This window comes from Perognathus longimembris, chromosome 13, assembly GCF_023159225.1.
Source record: "Perognathus longimembris pacificus isolate PPM17 chromosome 13, ASM2315922v1, whole genome shotgun sequence".
NCBI lineage: Eukaryota > Metazoa > Chordata > Mammalia > Rodentia > Heteromyidae > Perognathus > Perognathus longimembris.
This window is the reverse complement of record NC_063173.1, coordinates 8,503,197-8,526,795: the sequence shown is the minus strand read 5'-3', so window position 1 is coordinate 8,526,795 and position 23,599 is coordinate 8,503,197. Positions and strand designations below refer to the sequence as shown.

At 40.7% G+C, this 23,599-nt stretch overlaps 1 protein-coding gene across 1 annotated transcript in view; it reads right to left on the bottom strand.

Moving 5' to 3' along the window:
- Positions 1–22,600, bottom strand: part of Eed (embryonic ectoderm development) — a 29,469-nt gene extending 6,869 nt beyond the window's left edge. The window contains exons 1-8 of the mRNA XM_048360193.1: positions 21,977–22,600; positions 16,476–16,628; positions 13,656–13,748; positions 9,969–10,034; positions 8,567–8,692; positions 8,095–8,176; positions 4,639–4,730; positions 2,119–2,252 (exon numbers count right to left, since the gene is read on the bottom strand). Coding sequence (XP_048216150.1) covers positions 2,119–2,252; positions 4,639–4,730; positions 8,095–8,176; positions 8,567–8,692; positions 9,969–10,034; positions 13,656–13,748; positions 16,476–16,628; positions 21,977–22,090 — 860 coding nt within the window. The 5' untranslated portion in view covers positions 22,091–22,600. The remainder of the gene's footprint in view (positions 1–2,118; positions 2,253–4,638; positions 4,731–8,094; positions 8,177–8,566; positions 8,693–9,968; positions 10,035–13,655; positions 13,749–16,475; positions 16,629–21,976) is intronic.
- Positions 22,601–23,599: the final 999 nt, after the last annotated feature.

Genomic DNA, 23,599 nt, shown 5'->3' with positions numbered 1-23,599 from the left:
TGTTGAGGTAGACTCTCTAGTTATGACCCAGCTGGCCTGGGCTGCAATTCTACTTGTGCTTCACTCTGTCACTGGGAATAAGAAGTGTGAATCCCCATACCTAGCCACTGTGCTTCCCACAGAGGATCATAACACCACCATGCCCAGCCCTGACATGAAGTCTCATGCTCCAGCTGGGAATTGCAATCCCTTTATTCTTTGCTTCCCAAGAAGCTAGGAGAATAGGCTTGGGCTATGACTAAGCTTTTATGCCAAAGTAGTGCAAACGTGCGATATGCCATGAATTATATCTTACATGCTTCACAAGTCCCCTTTTCCTTTTCGCTTATATTTCAAAGCCATGTTGGACTGCAGCATCTCAAACAAGTGTTCTCAAATTCCTGGATCTCTCACTTGTTAAAGCAATAAAAAATTAACAACATGACATAATTTTTTTGTTTGTTTTCAATACTAGTGACTGACCACATAGAGTTTAACACATGCTAGCAAGCAATCTACCTATTTTAGCCATACCTTCAGGCCTTTTGTTTATATTTTGTTCTTGAGAAAGGAATTTACTAACTATCCAAGCTGGCCTCCAACTGGCAATCCTACTGCCTCTGCTTCTTAGAGAGCTGGTATATAGGCACGTACCATTCTTCCCAGCCTAAATTTTTTTTTTTTTTTTTTTTTTTTTTGCCAGTCCTGGGCTTTGGACTCAGGGCCTGAGCACTGTCCCTGGCTTCCTTTTGCTCAAGGCTAGCTAGCACTCTGCCACTTGAGCCACAGCGCCACTTCTGGCCGTTTTCTGTATATGTGGTGCTGGGGAATCGAACCCAGGGCCTCATGTATACGAGGCAAGCTCTCTTGCCACTAGACCATATCTCCAGCCCCAGCCTAAATTATTATTATAATCTTTTTTTTTTCTTTTTTGCCAGTCCTGGGGCTTGAACTCAAGAGCCTGGGCTCAGTCTCTGAGCCTCTCTGTGCTCAAGGCTAGCACTCTACCACTTCAGCCACAGCCCCAGTCTGGCTGTTTCTGTTTATGTGGTTACTCATACATGCTAGGCAAGCACTACCACTAAGCCACATTCTGAGCCCCTAATCATTGTTCCTTAGTGAAGTACATATAACAATGTTATAGTTTAATCTCTTTCCAGGAGAAGATTAGTGTAACTCTGGCATTTTCTGTAAAATGTGAAATATAATTTGTATTTACTTCAGAGATCTGAAGAAAAATTTTAAAACACAAACATCATATGTACTAGTCCTTGGTGGCCTAAAAATCAAAATCTGAAAGTGGTACTAATTTCTAAGGCTACAGAGGTCTGCTGAGTACACTCAGGATTTACTTAAAATGAGGAGATATTTAAAATAATCTGACTTAAAAAATAACAAATAAACTCTTTGTTTAAAATTATGAATTTATGATGTTTACAGTTGTGTTAAGGACAACTAGATTAGAGTCTATAAGGACTATTACTAGCTAGATGGTGGTGGCCTCATGCATGTAGTCCTAGCTATTCAGGAGGGTCAGACCTGAGGATCACAGTTCAAAACCAGCCCAGACAGAAGTCCCTGAGACTCTTATCTCTAGTTAACCAGTAAAAAATTGTAAGTGAAGCCATGGCTCAAGTGGCAGAGTGCCAGCCTTCAGCAAGAAAAAAAAAAAAAAGAAACAAAACTAAGGGAAAGAACGCTAGCTAAGTGTCTAGGCCCCGAGTTCAAACCCCAGTACAGGCACACAATAAATAATAAAACAAAAGGGCTGTTAGTAGTCTGTTAACAACTGAAGTATCTGAAAAAAGGAAGAATTGTAACATTTCAAAAACATAAGGAAACTGCAAGATTCTCCTGCCTATTATATCACGGAACAAGAATACTTAATATGAATTTTTCTTTATTTAACAATGGGAGTACCATTTAGAAGAAAATATTGTGGTGCAAAAGTTATGGTTTACTAGCTTAAATTAAAATTCATTAATCTGTCTTTTACCCTGTCAAATCCACAATAAGTTTGACTTAAAAGACTTTTATCCTTATAACTTAGAAGAGCTTCTAAAATCAATGCTGAAATTTAATAACTCTGGGAAAAAGTAAAACATATCTACTCAGCAGCAACACAAACCATATTGTTACCTGTTGGTTTTATTTGGGTTATAATCATAAGATTCCTTAATGGCATTCATCATTCTCTTTGAGTTGATTCTCCAAAGTTTGAGAGAGTGGTCCATACCACAGGACATGATTTTTTCTCCCAAGAGATCATAATCCTACATGCAAAATAGAGGAAATTTTAAGATAAGTGAATGAATTAGTCCCAAATTATACTCATCCAGTTTTCACCTGATATACCATACAATGAAAATTGTACAACACTAAGTACATTTGGGGTTTCATCTATATACGTCCCAAGCCACAGAGTTTACTACTTTCAAGATTTAAAGTTTAATTTTCTTAATCACAAGACTTAGAGATTAAAATAGAAAACAATAAAGTAAATTACATATTAGTTTAATCTTTAAGTATATTTAATTGAGTACAGTCAAATTAAAAACTGAATACTGAATTAAATAATATTGAATATATTTATCAAATGCTAAAGTAAAAATTATTCTATGGCACTAAAAGCTGAGCAGTTATATTACCTTTCTCCACCAGTTCCAATCAAGAAATAACCTTAAACTGCTCAAATTTCAGTTTTTCTTGTAAGTTAAAACATTTCAGTTACATTTGTTTTAGAGCTCACTTTTTAAAGGGCTAAAAGAAAATATCTAAATCATAAAATAAGAGTTTAACTTTTGGGGGCTGGGAATATGGCCTAGTGGCAAGAGTGCTTGCCTCGTATACATGAGGCCCTGGGTTCGATTCCTCAGCACCACATATACAGAAAATGGCCAGAAGTGACGCTGTGGCTCAAGTGGCAGAGTGCTAGCCTTGAACAAAAAAAGAAGCCAGGGACAGTGCTCAGGCCCTGAGTTCACGGCCTACGACTGGCCAAAAAAAAAAAAAAAGAGTTTAACTTTTCACTTTACTATTTTTAATAGGCATTGAACAGATCAACTATTTACAGAAACCTTAATGCTGTCTAATTTAGCACAAGGTACACAATGGGTTAATGAAAATCTCATATATGTATCCTTCCAGTAGTAAACATCTGTATTCCAATGATAAATGCTTTCAGTTTAAGAAACAGCAAGAAAAACTTCTATTGAAGGAAGATATTTGTTATCAACCTAGATTTTTGTATTGATCCAATCTCCAACCCCAATTTTACTGTATGCTTAAATGTTCATGGAATTTACAAACCTAGTTGCTGCTACTTCTAACTACTTGCACTACCAAGAACCTAGAATCAGCAGCTCTAATTTAGAGTTCTTAATAAAGGGCAATACATTGTACTCCCACACATAAAGCTAGATGCAGAATGTTACTATTACTTTTAGAAAATCCATTTTGACAGAGTGGTCTAAAGTAGCTATAATCTCCCAAAGGCACACAAACCACAGTGATCGCAATACTGTCATACCTCCATTAAAGTAATACAAGCCCCCCAAAATATGGTGGTCCTTCAAATAATTTCATAAAAACAAGCTAAGGAAATCAAGGGAGTTAACATGGAATATAAGCTAAAATAATGTTAAAAACATGAATGCCAGGTGACACTGTCCAAAATGAAATGTACTCTTTATGTAATTATAAGCCCTCTGTATATCACCTTTATAATAAATTTTTTCAAAACATGAAAATAGACCAAAAAACACTAATAGTCCAATTATAATAGATCAATGCATCAGTATGAAGATGATATCTTTAAACCCAATCAACTATTAGTCTAATGGAAAAACTATGCCAAAGAGGTTATCTAAAACTCAGTGTGAGCACATTAAAATTCTTCCTGAAAGTGGATAACTTATTTCAGCTTCAATGGAAATGTTTTTCTTTTATTGGGGTTGATATTGGGGTTGAACTCAGGGACTTGCACTTGTTAGGCAGGCATTCTACCACTTTTGCTTTAGATATTGGTTTAAATTTAGACCTGGATGTATCTTATAGTTCCTATTTATGCCTCCTACATAGCCAGGAAGAAAGGCATGTGCTATCTTGCTCAGTTATTGGATAGGATAGGGGGGTCTCACTAACTTTTTGCCCAGATTGGCATAATGCACTGTCAACTAGATCTCTGCCTTTTAAATAACTAGGGTTACAGGTGTAGCCACCACACCCATTAAAAATGTTTCTTGAAGACTAAGTTTGTATTTTTTCCTGTAGTGAACTTTTTCTAACTCAGTGGTTTTAAACTAGAAGAAAACAGAAACAAGCTGTGCATGGTAGTGAGTATCTGTAATTATAGCAATTAGGAGGCTGAGACAAGAGAATCAAGAATTTGAAGACTAAAAATAAATAAATAAAAGGAGTAAGTCCATTGTATTCTTCCATCAGTCCGAGCACTGGATGATATAAGTTCAGGTAATTTTTACAAAAACAAAAACAGAGTTTTCAAGTATTTGCTCGCTCCTTTTAAGATTAGTATCTTGTATGTGAAATAAATATGACTGCCTGGCAGGCTGCAGAAACAAACATATTCTTCCAATAAGAACACAGTTCAATGGGGAATGCTCACAGCTGTGTGAACTTGAGCGTCATCTTTCAACTTACAGCACTTAGAACTTCATCTCTGTGCCCTTCTACACCTCCAAATATTGCCACCAGAGTGTCCGTTTGGATATTCCATAATCGTAATGCATGATCTAGTATAAACATACAAAAAAAATCAAAATGAACTTTTGTCACTCATTCACTATGAACTTTTCTACATCTCCTTAAAGAAGTAAAAATCTGGGTTGGGTATGGCTCAAGTGGTAGAGTGCCTCCCTAGCAAGCATGAGGCCCCGAATTCAAAGCCTGGTAGTACCAAAAGACAAAAATGAAAAAACTTAAGCCAGTGCCAGTGGCTCCCACCTGTAATTCTAATGACTCAGAAAGCTGAGATCTGAGGATTACAGTTCAAAGCTAGCCCAGGCAGAAAAAGTCCATGAGATTCCTATCTCCAATTGACCAGAAAAAAACAGAAATGGAGCTGTGGTTCAAGTGGTAGAATATCAGCCTTGAGTACAAAAGGATTAGGGACACCACCCAGATCCAGAGTCCCCAGGACCAGCCAAAAACAAAACGTAAAACTTTACCTAAGCTTAGATTTGTCATGCACAATTAAGACTAAGGATGGGATCCACATTACACAGCAATAAAATTTTATATATCAAATGAAGAACTTAATAGGTAAATATGTGGTCTTAAAACTATTTTACCTCGGGGCTGGGGATATGGCCTAGTGGCAAGAGTGATTGCCTCGTACACATGAGGCCCTGGGTTCGATTCCCCAGCACCACATAGACAGAAAATGGCTAGAAGTGGCGCTGTGGCTCAAGTGGCAGAGTGCTAGCCTTGAGCAAAAGGAAGCCAGGGACAGTGCTCAGGCCCTGAGTCCAAGCACCAGGACTGGCAAAAAACAAACAAACAACAAAAAAACTATTTTACCTCAAATAATTTTCCTTAAATAATATGCTGATTTGATAAAGCTTGGCATAAATCACTTTCTATCATACCATAAAACAGGATAATCCCTTTACCATGTTTACTTTAATAAGGTGAGGGGGAAGGGGCAGATTTGTAACTTTTCTACAGAAAGCCAAAAATGACGGGAAACTACATACACTGGGATACAATGTAATAGTATAATAGTCCTCCTTTAAAAAAAATTATGTAGCTGTAATTTCAATCATCTTTCTTTTTGCAGTGCTAAGTAATCAAATCCAGAGGTTGTATATGCTAAGCAAACACTCTACCAATATAACCTCAACCCCAATCTTTTAAATACTATTAACAATTGGACATATAATAATATATAATAATATAATAAAAAGGACATATAGATCTTGAAATATAACCAATGTTGACACCTTGTACGATTTCTTGATTCCAATCATTTCCTTCTCCCTATCTGTCTCTAACCCTCCCCCCACCCCATCTCTCTGTTCAACAGTTTAGGAAAAGCCAGGCTGGTTTTCATTTTACATTCCCAGCGATTGAAAAGTTCCCAAGTTGCACTTGCCCGACTTCTGAGCCATATCTCATCATGGTCATGGTATGAATTTCCCTAATTATTAGTAACACTGAACATTTTTTAATGTGCTCATTGGCCATTTTTGTGTGTTCCAGTCAAGTATCTATTCATAACTTTTTGCCATTTTTTTCAGTTCTGTTGTCTTTGTATTGTTAAATCTTAAAGAGTTCCTGATAAAAGTCTCTTATAAAATATATGATTTACAAATAATTTCTCCTGTTTGTAAGTTGTCTTTTTATTTCCTTTTCTTTTCTTTTGGTACCAAGCTTGAACCCTTTTTTTGCAAGGCTGGCTCTCTATCACTTAAGCCACACCTCCAGCCCGGCTTTCTGCTGGTTATTTTGTAGGTATGGAATATCACAGACTTTTGCCAAAATCCTCCAGCCTCCTGAGTAGCTAGGATTATTACAGGTGTGACCCACTGGCAAGGTATCATTTGCAACAAAATTGCTACTCATTTGTTTGATTTTTGAAACTGTTCTTGATGCCACAATTGGAAACCAGGGTTAAAAGGTGTGGTATCTGGGTTGGAGGGGTGGCTGAGTTGGTAGAGCCAAACCAAAAGGTACGGAGTTTGGGTCCCCATCTCCCACCTAGACAAAAAAAGAAGAAAAGAAAAAAACCAAACCTGTAATCCTAGCTACTCTGGAGGCTGAGCTCTGAGGATCAAATGATCCAAGCCCAGGCAGGAGTCTGTGAGATACTTATCTCCAGTTTACCAACAGAAAACCAGAAGTGGTGCTTATGGCTCAAAGTGGTAGAGTACTAGCCTTGAGCAAAAAAGCTCAGAGATGGTGCCTGGACCTAGAGTTTAAGGTCACAACCAAAAACAAAAAAAGAGAAGAATTTAGAAGCTTAGAAATGATTAAGAATAACCAGAAGGCCTAAGACCAGAATAAAGTTTATAATGACAGTATAGCCCTAAAGAGCAATGTAATGCTTTCTCTTTATGTAACATATTCAGAGTTTATGCAGGAGAATTTGGCATTTTAAGGAATTCTACAGGAAATTTCTTATAATAAGGCTTTCACAAACAAGCATTTTGTGTTCTATTTGTGTGTGTGTGTGCCTGTGGAGGGGCTTGAATTCTGGGCCTAGGCACTGTCTCTACACTTTTTTGCTTAAGGCTAGTGTTTTACTACAGCCAACGTTCAGCTTCTGGCTTTTTGTTGATTAATTCAAGATAAGAGTCTCAGAGAACCAAAATCCTCAGATCTCAGCATCGTAAATAGCTAGGACTACAGGTGCAAGCCACCGGCACCCAGTGCAATGTAAGTTTTCATATGCTATGTTTCTTATTACATGATTGAACAGTGATGGTAACAGGTAAAATAGTTTGTGAAACCATCTTAAGAACATTTCAGAATGTCTTAACTTTGATGGCATATCATTTAAAATAGACAAAATGATGTGACTATTCACATGAGGGTAAAGTTCTAGATCTACTATAATACAGTAAGCTAAAAAGGGCCACCCATACCTAAATCTCAGTCACAATTATTTTACTTATATCTGAGATCAACAAATACAACTGTATGTCCTGGTTCCTTTCTCAAGCTCTTGGTTTGTGAGATGCTAATGTAGCCTAAGGTTTTTCTATTAAAATTTACTGTTACTGTCGGGTACTGGTGGTGGCTCACACCTGTCATCCTAGCTACTCAGGGGGCTGAAATCTGAGGACTACAGTTCGAAGCTAGCCCGGGCAAGAAAGTCCATGAGATTCTTATCTCCAATAAAGCACCAAAATAAAGCTAGAAATTGAGCTGTGGCTCAAATGGTAGATTGCTAGCCTTGTGTAAAGTATCTCAGGGACAGAGCCCAGACTATGTAAGTTCTAGCTGCAGGGCTGGCACTATTAAAAAAAAAAAAAGATAAAAATAAAAATTTACTGTTACCCCCCACCCACCCAATTCTCTCCCCCTTAGAATACTGTCTCTTATAAACAATTATAACCAACTCAACAGGACTAAGAAAACATTTGCTTCGCTTACCTTTACTTACTGACAGGAGAAGATTTGGATCTCGTGGGTGGAATTTCAGCTCATTGATAGCATTTCCATGGCCAACATAGTGCTACAATAAATTTTAAATATTTCAAGTTTTCTATTTCAAAATCAATGAATTCTCTTTCATAAATCTTAAAATAACAAACAAGTAGTTTCACTTAAGATGGCAGTCCTTATTTTGCCTCCACATTAAACAACCCAACCAATGAAAATATAATAAATGAATAAAGTGCCACTTGCTGATATTCTGATTAAAATGGATAAGTAGAAACTCAAGTAAGACCAGTATTTAAACAACGAAAAGTGCAAATACTAACACTTTCCCACTTATTTCTTAATTCACACTGCCCAAATGCCACCAGAATCTCAAAAGGATTTACTTGAAGAAGGCAATAGAACAATGTATTAATCAAATCATAAATATTAGTCTATGATTGTATTTAACCAAAAGACCCACCTTTATACACTGCATTGTTATGGGATTAATTATCCTTATTATGCCTCTAGATCCAGCTACAGCCAGCAGAGGATGGCTTGTATTGCTATCATAGGTCCATGCACAAGTATAAAAGTTTTCATCGGCCTAATAGTACTGTTAAGAAAAATAATTTTTGAAAATAGTTGCCTCAGAAGAAATTAAGTTTGTAGCAGCTCTCATTTTTCTTTAATAAAACCTAATGTAAGGGCTGGGGATATGGCCTAGTGGCAAGAGTGCTTGCCTCCTATACATGAGGCCCTGGGTTCAATTCCCCAGCACCATATATACAGAAAACGGCCAGAAGTGGCGCTGTGGCTCAAGTGGCAGAGTGCTAGCTAGCCTTGAGCAAAAAGAAGCCAGGGACAGTGCTCAGGCCCTGAGTCCAAGCCCCAGGACTGGCAAAAAACAAAAACAAAAACCTAATGTATACAATGGAAATTTTGGGTGTAAGACCCATACCAAATGATCAAAGAATCAGTCCCTCCCACTCAACGGTGTTTACTCTTTAGCTGTTCATACAACTACTTAATTCTGTTGAGTGGGCATCATGTTCTCCAATAACTTTATGTACAAAACAAAATGTCAGCCTGAGGTTTCTTCTCTGCTGATGACCTGAGGCTATTAATCTGTAAACAAAGATTCCATTTTCTACACGTTTCTGTATGAGAACTTCCCAATATGACAAGAGTTCATTTCTTTTCTTATCATCTACAGAAAATGACATGCTGTGCTGGGTCAGGCTTGTTAGGTTTTTCAAATAGATCTGAAAGAAACAACATATCACTTAGCTTTTACTACTACTATGCTACTATGTCTATTTCTTTGGTTTTAAATTTTTTTCTTTTTCTTTGTAAGTCATTTTCCCCCCAATATTAGTCCTTTTTTAAAGTTTCTTGTTGTTGTTGTTGTTTTGCCAGTCCTGGGGCTTGAGCACTGTCCTGGCTTCTTTTTGTTCAAGTCTGGCACTCTACCACTTGAACCACAGGGCCACTTCTGGCCTTTTCTATGTATGTGGTGCTGAGGAATCGAGGGCTTCATGTATATGAGGCAAGCACTCTACCACTACACCATATTCCCAGCCCCTATTTTAGTTTTTTTTTGGGGGGGGGGGGAGGGGCGAGTCCTGGGCCTTAGACTCAGGGCCTGAGCACTGTCCCTGGCTTCTTTTTGCTCAAGGCTAGCACTCTGCCACTTGAGCCACAGCGCCACTTCTGGCCATTTTCTATATATGTGGTGCTGGGGAATTGAACCCAACGCCTCATGTATACGAGGCAAGCACTCTTGCCACTAGGCCATATCCCCAGCCCAGTTTAGGAAAGTTTTAATAGACTTATTGAAATAAATATTTTGGACCAAACATTAAAAACCAAGAGAAGGATACATCAGCATCCACGTAAGATTGCAATAACCGGATTTCTCCTTGTGAGTGACATTCATATAAGGTAACCTAGTTAAAAAAAAATAAATATTATCTCAAGTACAGAAACATTCCTTGGCTTTTAAACATTCTAGTCACAATTATATCATAGAGATACAGAAGAAAATATTGCTTTAAAATGGCTCCTTCAAACTTACTAAAAACATTAAAAACTCTAACACATTTTATGTAATATCAAAAAATACTGAACATTCCAATAAGTTTCTATTTTCAATCATTTGTTTCAGCTATATAATTATACTTTGTTTTCTTCTGGTCCTAGGACTTGAATATGGGGCTTGGGGCGCTGTCCCTTAGCTTTTTTGCTCAAAGCAAGTACTCTAGCTAGTCACAGCTCAAGTTGGCTTACATCAGTTTTTAAAAGTGACAAATTGTGCCAGGCGCCAGAGGCTCATGCCTATAATCCTAGGTACTCAAGAGAATGAGATCTGAGGATCACAGACTCAGCAAGAAAATCCCTGAAGCTCTTTAACTCCAATTAACCAAAAGTACTAGCCTTGAGCAAAAAAGCTAAGGGACAGTTCCCAGGCCCTGAGGTCAAGTCCAGGACCATGCGCACATGCACGTACACACACACAAGTGAAAACCCCAAAGTAATTATGCGCTATTATTCAATTAAATTTACAACAAAAAAAATAGGTCTTTGGAATCATAAAAATGATAAATATTTAAGCAAGATAAATATATTTACTTAGAAGCATTACACAATATATTCATTGCTGAAACCTTATACTCCATATATCCCATATGGATCATTATTATTTATCAGTTTTAAAAAGTTTTGAGTAGCCATAGAAAACACTTGACAAGGGGCTGGAGATATGGCCTAGTGGCAAGAGAGCTTGCCTCGTATACATGAGGCCCTGGGTTTGATTCCCCAGCACCACATATACAGAAAATGGCCAGAAGGGGCGCTGTGGGAAGCCAGGGACAGTGCTCAGGCCCTGAGTCCAAGGCCCAGGACTGGCCAAAAAAAAAAAAAAAGGAAAAAGAAAACACTTGACAAGTTGCCTAATAATGAATTGGTATTTTCTCTGATACATCCAATCTAATACTTTCTTTTGTATGGTGGCCATTTTAAAGTTTCACAGATTCTAAAATCAAAAATATAAAGAGTTGGGCACCGGTGGTTCACACTTGTAATCCTAGCTACTCACATCAGGATATGGCAGTTCAGTAGACTGGGAATGTGGCTCAGTAATAGAGTGCCTGTCTAGCACGCATGAAACCCTGGGTTCAATTCCTCAGTACGACATGAACAGAAAAAGCCAAATTGGTGCTGTTGCTCAAGTGGTAGTGCTAACCTTGAGCAAAAGAAAAGAAGCTCAGGGACAGTGCCTAGGCCCTGAGTTCAAGCCCCAGGACTGGCAAAAAAAGAAGAGAAAAAACCAGAATATGGCAGTTCAAAGTCAGCCTGGGCACACTCAACCTCAACCCCACTTAAACCACCAAAAAACCAGAAGTGGAAGAAATGTGAGTCAAGTGGTAGAGTGCCAGCCTTGAGAGAAAAGAATTCAAAGAAGAACTCAAGTCACTAAGTTCAGGCTTTAGTACTGGCATTAAAATACATACATACATTCATTCATTCATTCATTCTCAGTTTTATGACATAGTTGGACAGTTTTATTCAGAGATTTATTACATGCAGCCTTGACCAAGTTGGATTCAAATAACAAAATATATCAAAACAAATTTTAAGAACAAAAATTTTAAATCTCTATGTATACATTATGCAATTCTAGTGATGAGGAAAAGGTCATCACACATTATAGTCAATTGTGTTTAATCAGTAGTGTTATCTTCTGAGTCCTCCTTCCCTGACCTTAAGTATGTGAAAATATGCCTCCCAGAAAGCAAGGTAAAAGAAAGATATAGTCATCCTCCCAAGCCACAGTTAATTATCGGACTACATTGCCAACAAGAAAAAGGTAACTTTGGGGCTGGGGATATGGCCTAGTGGCAAGAGTGCCTGGCTCATATATATGAGGCCCTGGGTTCGATTCCCCAGCACCACATATACAGAAAATGGACAGAAGTGGCGCTGTGGCTCAAGTGGCAGAGTGCTAGCCTTGAGCAAAAAGAAGCCAGGGACAGTGCTCAGGCCCTGAGTCCAAGCCCCAGGACTGGCCAAAAAAAGAAAAAGGTAACTTCAATTTTTTTCTTACCTACATTACATTCCTCTGAATTGTTACTTTTGAAGAATTTGGGAACTAAGCAAAATGATAAGCCAACTGCAAAACACAGCCTAATCTGGCTAATCACCAAGAAAAGTTATCTCATTTTATCATTTCAGTGGTAACTTTCAAATGTTTAGAATTTCAACAACTTTGTCAAACAGTAAAAGCACCAGAGTCTTCTATGTTATTCAAACTCCCTTAAAAGAATACCCAGGGGAAAAAATGAGCAAAAGCTAAATTTTACTTTTTAGAAAACATATAGCAAAAATTCAACACCAGATGGCTACATTATCCTATATTCTAAAACAAAAACAACAACAAAACCAGCTTAGGCAATTGCTGACATTAGAAAAATAAGCTGGTTAATTTTGATTAAGAATAGAATTCCAATATTATAGGAAACAAGTGGTACACATTCAAGATCAGTCTTTGATTTTTCTAAAAATTTCAATATATTTGCTAAAGCAGCATACATTTTTATTTTACTCAATAACCACGGAACATGTCTCTTTCCCCGTTTAAGCTGAGGTAACTTGTATTTGTCCACAAATACAATCATATCCAATTACCCATACTCAGTCAATTTCCTCCACATATTCCTTTTTGTGGGTTCCTTAACCTATTTTTCTGCTATTGCTACCACAGTACTAATGGGCACTAAAAGTGTTAATTATAGACTTAAGAGAACAATTTTCTCCTAAGGTGTTTGACTAGAAATCAAAAAATCTTGTTCACTCATTTACAAGCGAATAAAATGAATATATGTGTTAGCAACTCACTGTTCAGCCCTTGTTTGACTAAAACACTAAATAATGGCTTATGTTAAAATTTGATAACATGATTCTTCTCTTCACCATTTCTCTCCATTCCAAATACATCTGGCTTCCTTAAAAGCAAGCTCAAATACCTACTAAAATTAACTGAAACACTTCCATTACTATTATTAATGCTGCTTATTACTTTTATGAGTAAGGATCTCACTTATATGCCAGGCTAACCCTGAACTCCTACACAGCCTAGCCTCTAATTCAAAATTCTCCATCATTACATGCCCTCACCCCCGCCAATGCTGAGCTTCAGTGTGTATGGTACCATACCCTGTATTGTTACTTAAGTCTAAAGGATTTATGCTTTCATTTACACAGCCATTCATTACATTTTTAACCACAGACTTATCCCATTTAAATAATAATTAAAATCAGTTAAAAAAGGAAAAAAGGTCTATTCCTTTAACCACTCAAAGTACTTATGAGGAAAAACATAAAACCTAGATGTATTCTTCAACTAAGACTATTACATTTAACTTGACAATTACCTTAAAACTTCATTCTTACATAAAATCATGTTATTAAAAGTCATAAAATTTATTTCAGTCTTTTCATTTCTATACAATTATTAATCACAGGTTAAATAATCAAGCCAAAAATGCCAAACAAGACCCCTTAAAACTCACTCTGTTGCTTCCTACAGTTGCAAACACTAATGGATCTCCTTCTTTACTGTGCCAGTTAAACTGAACTCCAAACAATGGCTGGTTATGGTCTTCCTACAAAACAATAAAAAAATTGGAACATGTTAATGGATCTTAGAAACCAAAAGAAAATGATAATTAAACTAACCTTAATACAGTCAGTTATCTTGTTTATTATACTATAGTCAGTATACTGACTTTTTTGTTGCTGGTATTTTGGCTGGTACTAGGTCTTGAACTCAGGCCTGTACTCCCTGGCTTTAAACAGGAAAATTAAGGTATCAAATTTAAGGTATCCATCTTAAAACCATGTGTATGATAAAGTCTTCTTACAAGCAAAGACATACTAAGATAGGGGACAGCTATTTATCTATGAAAATACTTTGATATCTGCCTTGTAGCTAGCTTCCTTCCTGCACTGTACAAAGGGATTTTATACTTCAACTTGTCAGTTTATAAATACGATGCATCTTGAATAGTCACTTTGTCATTTCCCCCCACCCCAACCCCACTCAGCTTAAACCCAGCCATTGTCTTAAGCTCAACCATCTTATTCTAAGTCACAATAAACTGAATAATTTTGGCAGATTCATTAAACCTCTTAGGCCATGAGGGCACAGTTTGTGAAATAAGAAGCTAATAAGTGGCTTTAAAGGTGAAATACAATTTCTTTGTTGTTTACTAATTTTTCTTTTTTGGTGGTAGTGGAAACTAAGCACAGGTTAGAGTACACACTGAGCAACGACTACCATTTAGCCCCTAGTTACCTACATGTTTCTTTTTCCTTTGCATTTACTAAACTAAATTAGGCTTAAATTTCCAACTGAAGTATACCACTTCACCCAAACCATTGCTTTTTATTAGGCCTATAAAAATAATTTTAGGGCTGGGAATGTGGTTTAGTGGTAGAGTGCTTGCCTAGCATGCATGAAGTCTTGGGGTCCATTCCTCAGCACCACATAAACAGAAAAAGCCAGAAATGGCACTGTGGCTCAAGTGGTAGAGTGCTAGTTGAGCAAAAAGAAGCCATGGACAGTGCTCAGGTCCTGAGTTCAAGCCCCAGGACTGGCAATAATAATAATTGTTAGGTCCTCTCCCTGAGGGCTCCTTGTAGATGCCCCCACCTCATTAAGTCTCCACCCAGTTACCTGGGTAACCTGCAGACCTGGAGGCAGTTACCTCCCCTTTCCCTGAGGTCACATCCTAATCCACCTGGCCACACCCCTTGCCCCTGACCTAGATATAAGGCAGGGATGGGTGGGGGTCGCTCGCTCTCTCCCTTCTTTCTGGCAGAGGACCTAACAATAATAATAGTAATTTTAAGATCATTGTGAGTAATCAACCTTTAAGTAATCTTAAATTTGGGTCATTCAAGAAAAATATCCTCTCAAAAAATATTATAATGAACAATACCATTTGAACAAGAGGATCTGGGGGAGAGAATGGACTATACCTTTACAGATGTTCATGGAGAGAGCTCATGTATGGACATTATGTAAGGAGATTATTCACTTTTTTTTTTTGGAGTATTGACCCTCAGCCTCATGAATGCTAGGCAAGCACACCCTAAGATAATTCACTTTTGTTTTCTTCCTTATATTTCAGTGTTAGAACTTCACTGGCAATTCCGACACTAACTTCCATGTTCATTTTAAAGGCATTGCTTTCCCTTTTAAAATTCACAGCTTTCATTTAATCACTTGAGAAGCTGTAACTTTAGACTTTTGAAATATTTAAGTTGCAATTAAAAATATTTTCCAGAGACAGTACCTAAAACTAGTAACTATGAACATAAACCATAATGGATACCTTTTCAATATGCTAAGATGAACTTCACTTTTATGATACAATTCAACATGTCCAACACAATTTCTGTTATAGACAGGAAAATGTATGTAGTCACAAATGCTTATGCTTTGCCAAGACCTACACGTGTATTTACATATTCAGAAAAGGTGTAGACACATATGAGACAATGTAATACATATTTTTCCTGAGGAAAAATAATCCCAAATTTTAAAAAGACTAAGTAGACATATAAAAAAGAAAACATCTAAAATGCACACCAGTACTCTTTTCTTATAAATGAAAATGCTGAGGCAGTAATTTAAATACGTTAACCCTTGTTTTCCCCAAGTATTAAAAATTTTAAGTTTTAAAATGTCGCTTTTTTATATAAAAGTACAAATGTGTTTTTTTTTAAAAAACTATACAAAGACGTGTTTTAAATTATAGTGACTCAACTACCAGGTTATAGTCAGCTTTTCTAATAACTGGTGCTCAAAACAGCTCATGTCAAGTTTTACCAGAATATAAAGAGTAAACTAACATTCCCCAATTCTTGTATTTGTATCAATTAAGTAAAACCAGCTTACAATATGTATTTTACACATTTAAATTAAAATGACAACAAAATCAAAGCCAGAACAACTAAACATGGGATAGGCTATAATATATATTTTTTTTGGGGGGGGGATCAGTTGTGGGGCTTGAACTCAGGGCCTGGGTGCTGTCCCTGAGCCTCAGTGCCACTTCTGGGTTTTGCGTAGTTAGTTGGAAATAAGAGTCTCATGAGGACGTTTCTGCCTGGGTTGGCTTCGGAGACAAGATCCTCAGATCTCAGCCTTCTGAGTGCTAGAATTACAGACACTGGCACCTGGCAATTCAATACAAATTTTAAAATATTAAAAAAATTCAAAACACCAAGTAAAACCCGAGAGGACTTCATTATAAAGCATGACATCCCTGAGAAATAATTATGAAATATAGCATTGAGCTCACAGTCTGTCTTTCTGTTCTTACCTTGAGACTGTTCACACATTTGAAAGAATATTTGCATTTCTTCGACTTCCATTTTCCCTTTCCCCAACTTTTTCTTCCAGGTGCATTTGGCGTATTTGTAGGTGTATCGGGACGTTCAGTGTTTGTACCACTCTCTATACTTACGGCATCATCCTGTAAGAGTATATGAGGAAAAATATGTAACATGGTCTTTGCATAGTAAGACAGTGTATCAGATACTGTAATGCACTACCCATCATTTAGACTTAACCACACTTCTCAGAAAGAATTTCTAAATTAGGAAGTGTTACTGAGAGAATAGAATTGTACTCTTGCTGGTAAACCCTGCCAAGATTCAATCCCCAAACCATAACTAATAATCTGATTAATCCCTATGCCCTTGTGATCTACTTGCTGCTGTTGAGTTTGGGACACAAAGGTTGTAGAAAGGTGGTCACCTAGGGTAGAAGTCTTATGATGGCAATTCCTATTTTAGATGTAGCTTTAAAAATCTTGTTATTATTAGCCAGGCATGAATGGATCGTGCCTGTCATCCTAGCTACTCAGGAGGCTGAGATCTGAGGATAAAGGTTCAAAGCCCTGATAAGAAAGCTCCTAAAACTATCACCTCCAATTATCTGCCCCTAAGAAGCCAGAAGTGGAGCTGTGGCTTAGATGGCAAAGCACTACTAACCTGAGCAAAAAACAAAAAAAAAAGCTCAGGGGACTGCACACGTGTGTGTACGCGTACACACACACCTGTTATCAGATTGGGCATATGAGTAACAAACCATTTGGAATCTTTGAAAGTCCTACAAATTCTATGCTATCTGTAAATCAAATTTGCTTCTACGTTCCAAGGTAATAATACTAATCATACATTAGAACTTGTCTTTTGTGAGTATGGGGGAGGGCATTGAGATTTAAACCTTAGCTGGCAGACACTGCACCACTTTTTACCCTTTTTTCTTCCTTTTCCAGATAAATATCTTCGGGGGGGGGGGGGAGGGAGAGGGTGACAGGGGCCAGCTCTCAGACTTCTTTCCTAACATTCAGATGGAATCACAGCCTCAAGCTAACACATCAAGCCTAAACTGTAGAGATGTATTTTAAAGTATAATCCTTCCAAATACAGAAAGGAAACCTGGAAACTTCCACTAAAGTTTCTTATCTCCAGTCCAAAAGACTAATGTCTTTTGTGGTATAAAAAGATGTATTTGAATTTCAAATAAAATTTAAACCTATGAAGTTAGAGTAGTTCCTAAATGCACTCCAGAGGAACCTACTTTCAACGGTGCCTATTAATAGCTGTTAACATGGTCTTTAGGGTCCATTTCTAAATAATTGCTTCCTAAAGCTGGTTTTATGTTACAGAAGGTAAAAAAAGTGTCAAAAGGTATATTAAAAACATTACTTCACTTTAAAACAGTATGATGTAGAGTTCTAGGTTTTTCAAACTTCACATGGCTCCCAAAATGAACTATCTTTTTAAAAAACAGACTACCCTGGAACATTTGATTTTCTAGCATAAAAAAAGGAATGAAAAGGACAGGTACAAAGTAAATGTGCAACTAACATTCAAACTATAGCTTAATATAAATATATGGAAACAGGAAGTATAAGACTGTTTAATTGGGTTCCCATGTTGTGATCCAGGTGTAGTGGAGTTAGACTAAGGATGGAAGGGTGTAGGGCTACAGAGCAAAATCTGCCTTAACAAAAAAAAAAAGAGGGAAAGACAGATTTTTCTCTTCCTGTTTCTACCCAACTAATAGTTGTATTTAGTTAAAATCAAGTATGGAGTGGGCTGGGGATATAGCCTAATGGCAAGAGTGCCTGCCTCGGATACACGAGGCCCTAGGTTCGATTCCCCAGCACCACATATACAGAAAACGGCCAGAAGCGGCGCTGTGGCTCAAGTGGCAGAGTGCTAGCCTTGAGCGGGAAGAAGCCAGGGACAGTGCTCAGGCCCTGAGTCCAAGGCCCAGGACTGGCCAAAAAATAAATAAATAAATAAATAAAATAAAATCAAGTATGGAAAAGTCAACCAAGGAAAAAAACTATACACACCCTTTCAAGTAATCAGATCCTTTCTCCCTGTCTATAAACCATCTTCTGTATTATTTTACTTGCCAGTCCTGGGGCGTGGACTCAGGGCCTGAGCACTGTCCCTGACTTTCTTTTTGCTCAAGGCTAGCACTCTACCACTTGAGCCACAGCGCCACTTCTGGCTTTTTCTGTTTATGTAATGCTGAGGAATTGAACCCAGGGTTTCATGCATGCAAGGTAAGCACTCTGCTGCTAAGCCATATTCCCAGTCCTATAAAGCATCTTATAACTCTAAATATGCTTCTCTTTTGCTCCATGGGAAAAGATTTCCATCATTTGTAATTCTCTGCAACCACTTATTTCGGATAAATTTTTAATGTTTGGATTTTTCTAATTAACCCGTTATAACATATGCCTAGTTTTTCACAAAAATAACATTTTTAACAATGTTCTCTTATTTTCTGGAGAATTACCTTCTATCAGTAAACAAATAAAAAAAAAACTCTTAAAACATATATCAGTTTCTTTATATTCTAGCTAAAAAAAAAATAGGTGCCAATCAAGAAGGCTGCCCAAAACACTGTCCAAAAGAGCACACTGACATTTTCGTCTGACCATTAATCTATCACCTTCAAAGGCAAACCAAGCCAGAACCAGACAAAAACACAGTACCATCAAAATGCTTTCACTTCATCCTTAGAAGTCGGCTGAATGGTAGGTGTGCATCCAGGCTAACTTCCCCCATACCCTCTCCTCAAATTACTGAATAATACTATTCAACAGACATAATACCATCTTTATTTGCTCAACAAGGAAACAGACTGGATAGCAATTTGTCTCTTAATCTTACCACAAGTTACTAAGGCAAAAGACAAGCATCCAGATTGAGCCCTATAATCTTCCTAACCACAACCATTAGTACTCTTTCAAAAACTAACTACGGGCACACAAACTTTACAAGTTCAATATTAATGGAAGACAATATATCCAACAAAGTTAAGATAGGCTCTTCAAGTCTTTAACAGTTATAACTGATTAGGCAACCTTCAACTCTGGCTTAAAAACGGATTCTCACCTTACTGGCTTTTGGCCTTTTATCCTTATCTGCTCAATCAAGAATAGGACCAGTGTACTGGTCATTTTTCATACAATGTTCTTTGACCCTCTTCCCTATGTCCTGATCTTACAGTCTTGGATTCAGAGGGTTTCTCAAATCCAGTAGGGGAAAAATTGTGACTTAATTTCCACCACTTTCAAAGGAAATTTAAATTTAGTACTTCATTCTATTTTAATACAGATATTTTCACAGCATATTGAATGAATAATCGTTATCCCAAATGCTTGGGACCCCAGGAGTTTCCAATCTGAGTTTGTTTTTTGTTGTTGCTGTTTAATTGTGGGATATCAGTATGTACTTAGAAGTTGAGCCTCCCTAGATTAAAAAAAAAAACAAAACACCTCAATTCATAATGATCTAAAACCCTCAACATTTTGAATGTCAACATGACAATCCCATAGATCTTGAAAATCAGCCTGTCACAAAATAAGCCTCTGCTAGACATTGCTCCTTATTGTGCTAATAGATTAATACATCTATTACTACTTCTAGAAACTTTTTTTGGATGAGGGCTATCCAGAACCTCCTATCAATCTCAATTAAAAAAATTTTTTAAACTAGTTTTACAATTTTGTAATTGATTTTAACTTTGTTGTTTTGTATGTTTAAAGGTATTATTCAATCCAGAAGGTTCCAAAGGACTCATTTTATGTCCAAGGAACACTCAATCAATAGTTATGCCTGACTCCATTTGGGGGGAAGGAAAAATTAATCCACTCATTTGGTCCTGAATAGCTTTAGAAGGCGTTATAGAATACGTTTCCCAGCCAGGAGATGGTGGCTCACACCTGTAATCCTAGCTACTCAGGAGGCTGAGATGGAAGGATCACGGTTCAAAGCCATCCAGAGCAATAAGGTGAGACTCTGATCTCCAATTAACTACCAGAAAACTCTAAGTGGCACTGTGGCTCAAAGTGGTAGAACAACGCTACCCTTGAGCTGAAGAGCAAGAGTTCAAGCCCCGCGACCCACAATGAATGAATGAATGAATGAGTGTGCGTGGGCACACGTATTCCTCTTGAGAAGTGCAAAATAGTAAGTTTACATTTTATTTTGTCCCCTGAAAATGTTCCTCATTACAAAATAGTTAGCTATTTTTATTACATTCTGTCTGTTCATTAAGTAAGTGGAAGGGAAGCTTTTGGATGCCAGTGGCTCAAGCCTGTGTAATCCTAACTATTCAGGAGGCTGAGACCCGAGGATTATGGTTCGAAGCCAGCCAAGGCAGAGAAATCTGAGGCACTTCTTCAGTTAACCACCAGAAAGCCTAAAGTGAAGCTGTGGCTCAAGCGGTAGGACACCAACCTTGATCGAAAAGCTAAAGGATAGATGCCACGCCTGGAGTTCAAGCCCCAGTACTGCCATAAATAAAACGAAGGGTCAGAAACGTAACTCTACAGTAGGTGTAGAGTTGGTACTGTAATTAGTTCTGGTACAGTAATTTGGTACAGGAAAATTTCTAGTACTTTTATGGGCAGGTATTCTTTGAGCAATTACCTCCCTTAAGCCTAACACTCCATTTAACACTTCCCTAACAGTATCTATCTTTACCACTGCTGGGCTAAAAATCTTCCAAGACTTGCCCCTTTTTATTTTTATTTATTTTTGCATTATTATTATGGCCGGTCCTAGGGCTTGAACTCAGGGCCTGGGCTCTGCTCCTGAGCCTCCCGGTGCTCAAGGCTCTAGCACTCTACCACTTGAGCCACAGCGCCACTTCAGGCTGTTTACGTGGGGCCGAGGCATCGAACCCACGGTGGACGCATGCTAGGCGGGCACTCTACCACTATGCCCCCTCCCCAAGTCAGAATCGACCTCCTCCGGCTAAAGTTCTCTCTCCGCGCCAAGAGGACGCCCGGGGACGCCCCAGTCAGGAGGAGCCAGGGAGGAACGAACTCCAGGACTCCCCACCGCGCTGCCCGCGGCCCCGACCGGGACCCGGCCCCGGCCGCGCCCTCTCGCCAACTTTCCTCGGAAGAAGACCCCCCCCACCTCCGCGGCGTGAGCTCGCCACGGAGACCGCGAGATCGGGTCCGCGCCTCCCGCCCCGAGGCCCCCCACGCGCCCTCCTCCCGGCGGGCGCGGAGCCCGCCGCGGGCCTCGCCGACCCCGGAGCCCACGCGCCGCGTCCGAGTCCCCGCAGCCCTGGCGCGCCCGGCCCGGGACCCCCCCCAACCCCCGCCGCCCCGCCCGAGGCGGCCTGGCCGGCGTCCCCCGCGCGGGGACACCGCCGCCCCCCACGCCGCCCGCGCGCCCGCGTTCCCCGCGCGCCCGCCGCCCCCGGGGCGCCTAGTTTCCAAAGAACTGGAAACTTTCTGGTCGGGGGCCCCCCGAGCGCAGGGGGAACTCTCCTCACATTCTCGTCTCCGGAGAGGTCGGGGTTGCTGTTCTCGTCGCTGCTCAGCTTCTGCTTCTTGGCGGCTGGCATGTCTGTTCCCGCCGGCGCTGTCGACACTTCCCTCTCGGACATATTCCTCCGCCTCCCTCCAGGTTCCTGCCGCCTCGGGCGGGGCCTCCGCCACACCGCCGTCAAGCACGCCCGGCCGGAGCCTGCCGCAAAGCCGCCGCCGCCGCCGCCGCCAGCTCCGCCGCCCCCCCCACTGTCGCAAATCGCGCCCAGCCGCCGGGGCGGCCGTGCGTGCGACCCCGCCACACTGCTGAAAAAGCCACGCGCGCGCGTGCGCGCGCCCAGCCGCGCGGCTTCCTGGCTTCCCTCTCCCGACGCCCGTCCGACGCCGCGGCTTTTCCCGCCGCCCTCCCGGCGGTTCGCGCGCCAGGGGTTAGGGTCCGCGGATGGAAGGCTGCGGTATCCGCGGAGGGCACCCCCTTCCCCCACCACCGCCTCCGAAAAGACGAGGCGGAACTCAAAGGGGGGGGGTGGCTCCCTCACCCCTGCTTCCTTCCAAAGACGTTTCGGCCGCAATTGGCTCAATCCTTGGCTCTCCGACCCGCGGCGAGGGAGCGCAAGTCGGTGGAATGGCCTGGACCACTGCTGGCCCCGGGGCGGGGGGGGGGTGGGGGACGCACGGGGACCGGTCTCCCGCCTCAGCCCTCCATCCAGGCCCGCTGTCCTCCACTGTCAGCTTGAACGACCGCGCTGTCCAGCCCCTGGCGGCGCGGTGGGCATCCCCGTGCTTCCTCGGGGACGGGAGCTCCCCGGCGGTGGACGGCCGGCTGCCCGCCACCCCCGTCCGGCAAATGGTAGCGCCCGGCCGCCCGGCCGCGCCTGCGCGGAGCGTGCTCGCGCGGCGTCCCCGGGAGTCGCCCCCGCCGCCCCTCCTCCGCGCGCCCCAGCTCTCGCCCTTCCAGGTAGTCGGGCTGCGGCCGCCTTCCGACCGGCATGCCGGGCGCCGCCGGGAGCTCCTGCCGGGCGGCTTCGCTCGCGGGCTCGCCGGCAGCCGAGAGCTCCTCGGCCGGTTGGCTGGTGCCCGTTGGCAGCGACGGGTTTAAGTAGAAATCGCTGGACGCGAGCGTGTCCCGGGACCCAGGAGTTACAGCCCCAGGGTTGAAAGGTGATCGAGGCCTAGTATACATCCTGGGTCATCTCCAACGAGGCCCATTGTCACACTTTGACGGCGGGCGACGTGTGCACTAGACAGACACAGTTATTTTATTTTAGGGAAAAGCATCGGAATTGCCCTCCTTGACCCCCGAAACGTCTCACGGCGACCTGGGCTGTTCCTGCAAGTCATATGGGGTGTGGGGGGGTGTGTGTGTTCCTGCAAGTCAGACGCTGTGTGTGTGTGTGTGTGTGTGTGTGTGTGTGTGTGTGTGTGTGTGTGTGTCAGGGCTGGGACCTCATCGCTGAGTCTGGGCACGGTCCCCTGTCTCGGGGCTTTTTTTTTTCTTTTTTAACTCAAGGCTGGTGCGCTACCATTTGAACAGAGCGCAACGTCCAGCTTTTTGGTGGTCAGTTGGGGGAGTTTCAGGGACTTTTCTTGGCCAACCTGGCTTTTGATCTCCGCCTCCTAAGTAGCAG